Here is a 9,190-nt window from a genome sequence, read left to right as displayed (position 1 = left end):
CGGAGCAGAATAACTCCTTCGACCCCTAGTTATGTAGTAACAAGGGGAAAATTTCCTGAAATTAGACTACTGCAGGAACTCTGGTTTTAGTCACAGCTGTCATCCGAGAAACAAATTTCCAGGCATTTTTAATCTAATTCACTTATTCTTTATGTAACTGAATTAGAAAATGTGATTAAGCATCGCAGAATCTTCGGCATTGAGCCTGCCTAACCTTTAGTGAAACATGAAACAGGAAAACTTATTAGAAGTAAGAAAAAATGGTGAAATCGTCTGAATGGATTTGGTACAATCGTTACCGACTGAGTAGGAGGATTAGAGGCACAAAAGCTCAAGAAAAAAAACCAAAAAAAAGGGAAAAAATGGGTGATGATCTTTACAGATTAAATTCTTCCGCGATTGTTTGGCAAATATTTCAGGGCAGGCACCGTAAAGACACGGTGGGATACTGAAGAGGTGCTTGCTGGAGCAGTGCCGTCCTGCCGGCCCGCCCGCGGGCCCCACGCCCACTTCCCCTGTGTTTCTTTCTCTGCTGCCCTTAGATCTCGCTAAGGCAAGGAAAATTCGAAGGAGAAAAATCAAAGGCTTGAAACCGATTCTCCCTTGCTGTGGCATCCCCGAGGTTTGGGCTTAAGACACTTTAGAAGGAAGAGCTGATCCCCCTCCTGCTCAGGGGGGTTTTACATACGCTCCAGCCGCGCTCCCTGCGCGCCCGTGCAGCGGAGCCGTCACAGGCGCCCGCCGTGCTCGGCTGCACCGAGAGGCGCTTGGATGTGGGGCTTAACCCGTGTTCCACGAACGCGCACGCAGTTTAAACAAGATAGCAGAGTAGAAAGCACCCCGACACCTGCTAAAATCAAACTAAAACCCGTAGGAAAATTTTGTTTTTCAGACGAGCTCCCTGCGCACCTCGGGCGGGAACCACCATCAGGGACTTGCATGTGCCGGGGACGAAGAGGGACCAGTTTAGCACGGAAACACTGCCGAGGAGCTACCGAAAGGAGCAGCCCCGCGGCGCGGAAGGGGCTCCTCAGGGAAGCACGGGGGTTGGAGGAGAGTGGGCTGGGAGCGGAGGGCCCCGGAAAGTGCAGTCACCTTCGCTCCGGCTATGCCAGGTGCGGGCAGGGATGCGTGGTGTGGCGCGCCCGCAGAGCCCGACGGCCGCCTGCTCTCCCGCCTGGCGAGGCGGAATCACCCCTCCGACGGGGCTCCGCTTCTCCAAAACTATGTCATTAACATAAATCAAATAATGGCCGAGGGGGTGAGGGGGAGGGGGAAGAGGTACGCGACTGCTCATGTGTTAAATATAAGTCTCTGACTGTCCTGAACAAAGCGACCGTCCCCTTGGGAAGGGTGACGTCTCTCCAGTAACGTGATTGCTTCTTCGGAAGCAGAAACGTGTAAACGCTATAAAACGCGGTGGCGCGGCGGGCAGCTCAGAGCGTGCGGCGAGACGGAGCCCTCCTCTTCATCCTCCTCCTCCTCCTCCTCCTCCTCCTCCTCACCCTCTGCTGCCGCCGCCCCGGCAGCAGCGCAGCGGAGCAGGGCGCATTCCCCCAGCACCGCTCCGCTCCGCGCCCGCCCAGCCAGACCCACCGACGGAATCGCGGCTCCGTGAGTAACTTTCTCCCCGCTACAGCGGCAACTTCCCAGCGCGTGAGGAAGGATGTCCCCGTCCCGTACCCTCGCTCCTCTTCGCCCCTCCCGGACCTGCAGGGAAGCCATCCCGGCCGTCGGGGAGAGGGGAGAGATTCTGAAAGCCCAGGGCAGCCGGGGCGGGACCCTCTCTTGCTACCGCTTAAGTCGCTGAGCCCCGGGCACCGCTGCCCGTCGCACCGGGCCGGGTGTCGCCTTCGGGGATCCCAGCTCTCCCTGACCGCGGGCAGCTGCCCCGCCATCGTGACCCCGCTGGCCGGCGGCGTCTTTCGGAACAAGGACCTGGTTTGGGAGCGGGACCGGGGCAGTCGCTCGGCGGAGTCCCGGGGCCAGCGGGTGCGGGCGGGCCGGGTCGGAGGGTGACGGCTGCGCTCTTCCCTCCGCAGGTGGCGGCCATGGAGCACCGCGGCGCCTCCCCGCTCCTCCTCGCCCTCGCCCTCCTCAGCGCCCTCTGCTGGCGGGCGCGGGCGCTGCCCCCGCGGGGCGCCGCCTTCCCTCCCGTCCCGCGGTAAGGCCGCGCTCCGCTCCGAGCTCCGCTCCGCGCTCCGCGCCCCTCTGCCCGCAGGCACCTGCCCAGCCCTGGCCGATGGCCGGAGGGGCTGTGAGAAGAGCCACTCCTCCGCTGTGCCCTCCCGAGGGAGGCGCGGCTGTGCCGTCCCGAGTGCGGCGCTTGCCGGCGGGTGTTTGCCCGGTATCGGGCGGTGCGCGGGGTCCCCGCGGCGTGGCTGCGGTCAGGCGGTCCCGGCAGCTGCCCGCCGAACCCACCCGGTAAAAGCTCCCGGGACACGCACGCACCTCCCGAGGCGGCTGCAGCAGCGTTGCCCCACGGGCTGGGTCGCGGTGTGCGCGGGGGTCGGACGCGATGTGGGGTCACGGTGAGCCCTGGGAAGTGAACGGGGACAGGGCGGAGGGCAGGTTTTGTAGCTCTGCGTGCTTCGGCCGGTTGAAGGTGCTGTTAGTGGTCCAGCTGAATTAAATGAGATGGCAGAACGGTAGGGTTTGCATTTCGGTGACAGAAGCATCAAATGTAGAAGGACCAGTGAAAAACAGGCAAAAAAGCACTGACTGACTTCCAAAAGGTGTGACTTGAGCCTGCTCGTTTTACACAGCAACTTTGCACCTTTTTTCTACCAGACGGGATACTTACATGAATCAGACATATAAATAGTGCTAAAGGTGACTTTAAAATTACAAGGACCTAAGTCTTAGTTTTAGTATGTGCCTTTTACATGTCATCACATGCAGGGGTTTCCTACAATGATTTCCTCATCTGCCACAGAATATCAGAGCAGCCAGAAGGAATGATACCGAACTACTGCTATGCAGTCAGACTACCCTTGATAAAATATGACACTTCATGAGAAACTGCAGTTTACGAAAATGTGAAGTAACTATACATCAGTTTATACAGAGCAATTGCCATGATACATTTGAAGAAATTAAAAGATTTTTTGGCTTCTAACATGAGAGAATAAAAATGTGTAGAGATACATGCCTACACTTTTTATTTAGTTTGAAGTTCTTGGTGTATTTGCTTTCTTTGGAGAAGGCCTAAGAACTGTTTCATTCTGCATTTTAATGCAGAATTAAATGCATCCTATATCTTATGTCTTAACTGGGAGGTAAGTACGTCACAGGAGCAGTTTTCACTTTGCTTGGGTGGAGGCTGGTAATTTCATCCATCATTTATACAAAATGCAGTTGTTAAGAAAAGCTTCACAGTTGTCAGTTGTACTGTGATTGTCATACATTATGCACTGGAATAAATTGCGTTCAGTGATAACATTTATCTAGAAAGTATGAATTTGAGAGAAGGATCTGTTATGTCAATTAATCTACAATTAAACATGGATTCTACCTGGAAGTGATTTTTGAATTATCCAGATTTCTTTTAATTCCCTTACCAATGAAAGTAGGTAGATCTGCATTTTGACACAAAGCAGAATGTTATCTCTAGTAAAGTGCCTCATGTCCTCAGCTAGCTGTACTTTACACCATTTCTTTCTCCAACAGATTGGGAAACAGAATGCCATTTGATGGAGCCAGTGAACCTGACCATGCCCGTGGGTCATTAAAGTCAGAATCAGATATTTTGCAGAACACACTACCTGAAAATGAGAAATTCTATTTTGATCTGTCCAGAATTATTGATAGGTGAGTTTCTTTATTATCATAAATACAAAAGATGATGGACTACTTGATTTCTGCCAAAAAATCATTCACATTTTCAAACTGAGATTAGGAAAGGAAGATTCAGTTGGGGAAGAAAATCCCACAGCCGCTGCTTGAATAGTGGTAGCAGTAGGGATGTCGGCAGAAATGTTGATTCTGTATTTCCATTGTGGCATGATGAATGCTTTCACTTTCCAGGAAGGAATAAAAAAGTATATTGTGAAAATCTGAAAGTTATTTTATGAAATTAGTTTCCTTTAATATGTACAATAGTTAAATTAAGGAAAGCAGTATGTTTGCAAAATTAACATGATCAAAATTATATGAACCCAGGCTGTATTGTAGAGTTTATTCATTGTCCATTTCAGAAATGCAAGGCATGCTGATGGAATTTTCACCAGTGTCTACAGCCATCTTTTGGCTAAACTTGCTGTGAAGAGATATCTGCATTCGCTTATTAGAAAACGAGTTAGGTGAGGTGACACATTAGGTAGATTTTTTTTTCCTAGCTGGCTTTATTGGCATTTTTTTTTTACCCTTCTCTATCCAAGGTCTCCTTTTTGTGATTTAGAGATATCAAAAGAGAAGCTTATATAATTATGGGGGAGCTGAAAATCCTATATAAGTATTTAATGATATTACTAAATGAGACTGTTACTATTTATTCCTGACACAGCTGTGAGAGGTAGAGCAACAGACACTGCACAAAGCATGGACAATGTGTACTGGAAATATTATAATGACTATCATGCCAAATTGCTAATTGTTTTTTTTGTTAGTGTTTTTACTAGCTTGGTGGATGAGTGACAAAAGTAAATACAAAGTGATTGGTTACTCAGTACTTAACAGCGGGGAAATACACAATGAAATTAATAAATGATTGGTTTATAGTGAAAATGTAAAGGTATAATTTTTTTTTTCTGCTGTAGAACACATTGACAGATGTTTGTGAGGTCTGTATTGCAGCAGGATTCCAAAGTGAGGCAAATTTATAGACTAGGAATCTGGATGCAGCTTCCAGACCAATACATCAATAAACTAATGGGCACTGGCTGCTGGGTAGGATCACCGTATACTTCCCTTGCTTTCAAATCCATAAGCAGCACCTGTGAGCCGCTGTGACGATACCACTGAGTGCCTACTTCACATGCTCAAAAGCCGAGTAAAAATTAGGTCCTTCATTTGTGTCAGTGCTGCCTTTGTTACAGAACATACAGTTCCAGTTTCTCATGTGCTGTAAACCAACAAAGACCAATTAAAATAGAACACCCTGGCATTTCCCAAGATTGTGCATGAGGAAAAGACCTCCAGGTTTGGCTCTCACAAGGTGTGTTTTGTCTTGAAACCTTAGAAGAAGCATTTATAGCTACTTATTGTGATGTTCAACACTACCTTTCCTCAGTGACAGACTCCACCTCCACTGAGTTCAATGTGAACAGTGATGAGGTCCTTTAAGAACTTATTGCAACTTAATCCAGCTTGCCATTGTACTGAAATATATTCACACAAATTATAGAAATTAGAATAAAATCTGTTTATTAAAAGGTGCAACCTGGGATGTGAGAACAGGCAGGAGTCATGAAATCCACACTTAGCCACTGGATCTTGCAGAACTCCTGGGACAAGGACTTTAGAAATCATTGACTATGTATCCTTATTGCATAGGCCATGGCAAAAGTGAGATGAGAAAACAATTGGTAGAAGGTATTCCCCAAAAAGCTGAATAACAATTTTTGGAATTTATCCTTTTTATTAAAATACGTAGTAAGCCGTGAAAGCAGTAGCTTTTTTTCAGCAGAAGAAAGATCTGAAGTCATGGATGGAAATGAAAGCTGAAATGAAAATTCGGTTTTATTAGGCTAATCAATACCATAAAGCTGATTTCACTCATTTAATGGTATTTTTTTTAAACAGATATCATCTCTTAACTTTTCCTTTGTAATTGTTGTATTGCCAGCTCCCAGGACAGTCCTGTCAAACGCCACTCTGATGCTGTCTTCACCGACAACTACAGCCGCTTTCGAAAGCAGATGGCTGTGAAGAAATACTTAAATTCCGTTTTAACTGGAAAAAGAAGGTACTACAGGAAAGCACATATGTATTCTTTCCATACTTCTGTGGCATTAAGACAGAAAAGGTTTATATCCATGTATGTATACAGAGAGGACAAGCAAAAGGCACTGAACGTTAATGACTTGATAGCATAGTTTATAGAGTGGTTTTCAAATATAGACAACATTACAACATTTTTTCCCTGACTAGAACAGACACCACAATCAGAATAGAAGAATAAAGAGAAGATGGCATCTGGCAATTTAAAAAATCTTCCAACAGACTATTAAATAGTTTTTTTTAGGAAAAAATCTTCTTAAGGAAAAAATCCCACAGAGCTATGGAACATGAACAACAATTTTATAAAGAAATATATTGAAAATTTGCCTCTCTGTGAGCACATGAAATGAAAATTTGAAAATCCCTGAAAGGGAAATGTCCTTGTCAGTATAGGCGAGACGTGCCAGCATACATTTTTGTAGACCTTGTATTCTTTTTGTTTATTCACTCACTTCGACAACTGCTTTTAAATATCATGTCTCTGTATTAAACATGCTATTTCATATGTTCTGTAACACTGCGGCTTAAGTATAAGAAAATGTGCAGAAGCTACAGTTAGAAGAAGGCTTTGCTTTCTTTGCTTTTTCTTCTGAGAGCAATAAAACTTGTTTCTGATCCACAACAGCCAGGAAGAACTAAATCCTGCTAAACTTCGAGATGAAGCAGAACTGCTTGAACCATCCTTTTCAGAAAACTACGATTCTGTAGATGAGCTGCTGAGCCACCTCCCACTGGTGAGATGCCAAGATTGTCTTTTCTCTTGCTATCTGTAACTTGACTTGACCCATAAAATTACATTATTTGTACATGGAGCGTGGTCTATCAGAAAATCAGGATATTCTAGGAAAGGGAGCCATGTTCCATGAAAAGCTTTATATTTCTAATACTTCTTCGCTCATTGTGTCCGAATAAAATAATAATTTCAATAATAAGCTTTATGTTATCACATGATTGCTGCTATTGAAAATTCCTAATTAAATGGCACTGTTCATAATGCACCTAACTCACTTGGGTGTTTCAACCAGTGAGCACTGCAGCATAAAACCAGAAGTGACTGATTTTTAATTACAAAGATCATTATTTCTTCAGAGAACAAACTTAAGGATATTTCTTTTAATTAAAAAAATGCTGCAGATTTTGTTCAACATCTTTTTCATTAGAAAGAAGTTGCCCCTAGAACTAAGAGCATCAGCAAGATGAGTAGTACTGAGAAAGTACTTGACATGCAAATCTTGCAGTTACTGTTTTCCATTTAGCTACTACTATTTTTTCTAAAGTCATTCACAATTATTTTCTCTTTAATTTGCTGAAACATAATCCCTTCTACATCAACACTTGCAGGAACAAAATATTGAAAGAGTAAGGTAGAAGCGAATTTGGCTTGGTGTTGTTGGAAATGTATTATGAAATTGATGATGGGATAGTTTTTGGCATTCACCTGTGTCTCAAAAATTAAGAAAAAAGATTAGAAGGCTATTCTTGAAGATAAAATTTGGAGAAATGTCTTTTCTTGTATCATCCCGACCCACCCATCCCTCTGACCCAAAAAAGACATTTCCTTTCAAGACTGCAATAAAATGAGAAAATGTTCTTTTCCTTCCCACAAATGTGGCAATTCCATTAAAGTACCTGAAGGTTAGAACAGACATAAACTGCTTATGCATTGAGGAATTAAATAATTTTTCAGCAACACGATTCTGGAAAGAAATGTTCTTTCTGGACAAGATTAATGCAAGAAATATCTGCTCTTGGATTTTGCAGCTTCTCAAAGTTCTGGCATTAACAAAGGGAGAAAGAATAGTGGTGCAGCAGGTCATAGATGAAAACATATTCAGTTCTTTCCATTTTTATTGACTTTACTGATGAGGCAGATCTACCTGTAGGTGCATCAGTATTGAGTGTTACTTGTCATTTTATTGCAGTGCCCAGTTGCTAACGTAGAGTGGAAAGAGCAACCTGAATTTGTGTATCCATTTCAAGGATAAATGTTTTTTCAAAGTGGGCAATTCTGTGCTGCAGGCTAATCTGCAGTAACAATTTTAGTATTTTAGTCCTTCAGCCTTTCTTTTCTCATCCCACAGTCTGGTCTGAGTGTAAAACTCCTGTGAGCAGCCACATCTCAGCTTGTCAGTCCCAAACACAGCAATCGTTTTGGATCAAGTGTTACTCAATGCCTTCTGTTTGCCCTCATACACCTCATGATGCAACTGTGTGCAAAAGTGACTTCTAAAGCACATCTCTCCTTTGCTTTTCAGGACCTCTGAAGGACACCTGGTAAAGTCTATGACAAGAACAAGCTATTTTTGAGTTCCACATAGTATTTCAAAGAGATGACTTTAGTCATCAAACCAGAACAAATATGTTGTGAAGTGAAAGTTGTGATATATTTGTTTCTTACGTAATAAAGTTGATATTTACATTGTAAATATTACTCTAGCATTCTCTACTGAAAGCTGTACATATGGATGCCAGTTTAACTCATAAGAAGTCTGTGAGTCCATATGCTGTGAATCCTTTACTTCAATAAATTCATTTGAAAATGAGTGTGCAGCTGAAAAGAGCCCATCATGACTAATTAATTGGCTTATTTTAGGTGTGTTCCAACTTCAGACAAACACGTGTAATAATTAGGAAACATTTCTAGATAACCTTACAAAGAACATGTAAAAACATGAGGGGAAGAATGTCCAAAGTGTGTAAAACTGCTTTATAAAGATCTCTGAAGGTTATTGCCAAGAAATGCTTTTCTAGCAGTTTACCAAGCAACCAGGCAACTAGAAAAAATTAATAAGAATTAAAAAGTTTTTGACCTCCAGTAGTATCTTTACTTCTGGTTCACATTTTTTAATATCTCACAGCCTATAAATTATATTAAATGTCTCCTTTATTTTCAGCTGTGTTTCAGATGCTCTGGGGCTGACAAAGCGCTACAAGAATGTAATCTTTTGACTTGTTTGATGCCTAAAGTCATCAGTTATTCTATATTTAATTGTCTGTAGCTTTGGTGATGAAACTATTGCTTATATATAAAATAGACCTGAAGACAGTTTACTATTTTTTCAGAATGAATGTAATTTACAGAATATGCAGACAATAAATCATTTTATTATCATGGCAAGCTATTACTGGTTTGAATCAGTGCTACAGCTACCTGGAACAACAGAGGTTCCTCTAAGTGCTGTAGTAACAGGGGAAGATAATATTTTTAACTGATTTATGCTACATTATTTTAGAAAAACAACTAAATAAA

At 43.3% G+C, this 9,190-nt stretch overlaps 1 protein-coding gene across 1 annotated transcript; it reads left to right on the top strand.

Moving 5' to 3' along the window:
* Positions 1–2,051: 2,051 nt before the first annotated feature.
* On the top strand, positions 2,052–8,934 carry VIP (vasoactive intestinal peptide). Its single transcript, XM_050972545.1, has 6 exons — positions 2,052–2,164; positions 3,670–3,810; positions 4,197–4,301; positions 5,786–5,905; positions 6,566–6,674; positions 8,196–8,934. The coding sequence occupies exons 1-6, from the start codon at positions 2,052–2,054 to the stop codon at positions 8,202–8,204; spliced, it is 597 nt and encodes a 198-aa protein (XP_050828502.1). The 3' UTR covers positions 8,205–8,934.
* Positions 8,935–9,190: the final 256 nt, after the last annotated feature.

This window comes from Serinus canaria, chromosome 3, assembly GCF_022539315.1.
Source record: "Serinus canaria isolate serCan28SL12 chromosome 3, serCan2020, whole genome shotgun sequence".
NCBI classification, from domain to species: Eukaryota; Metazoa; Chordata; class Aves; order Passeriformes; family Fringillidae; genus Serinus; species Serinus canaria.
The sequence above is the reverse complement of the archived record's forward strand: the minus strand, read 5'-3'. Positions and strand labels throughout refer to the sequence as shown.

What these genes read in the sequence shown, in the direction of transcription:
- VIP (XM_050972545.1), top strand. Translation starts at nt 2,052, where the DNA reads ATGGAGCACCGCGGCGCCTCCCCGCTCCTCCTCGCCCTCGCCCTCCTC. An exon ending in GCCTTCCCTCCCGTCCCGCG is followed by an intron (nt 2,165 to 3,669) that starts GTAAGGCCGCGC and finishes TTTCTCCAACAG; the next exon opens with ATTGGGAAACAGAATGCCAT. An exon ending in CTTATTAGAAAACGAGTTAG is followed by an intron (nt 4,302 to 5,785) that starts GTGAGGTGACAC and finishes TTGTATTGCCAG; the next exon opens with CTCCCAGGACAGTCCTGTCA.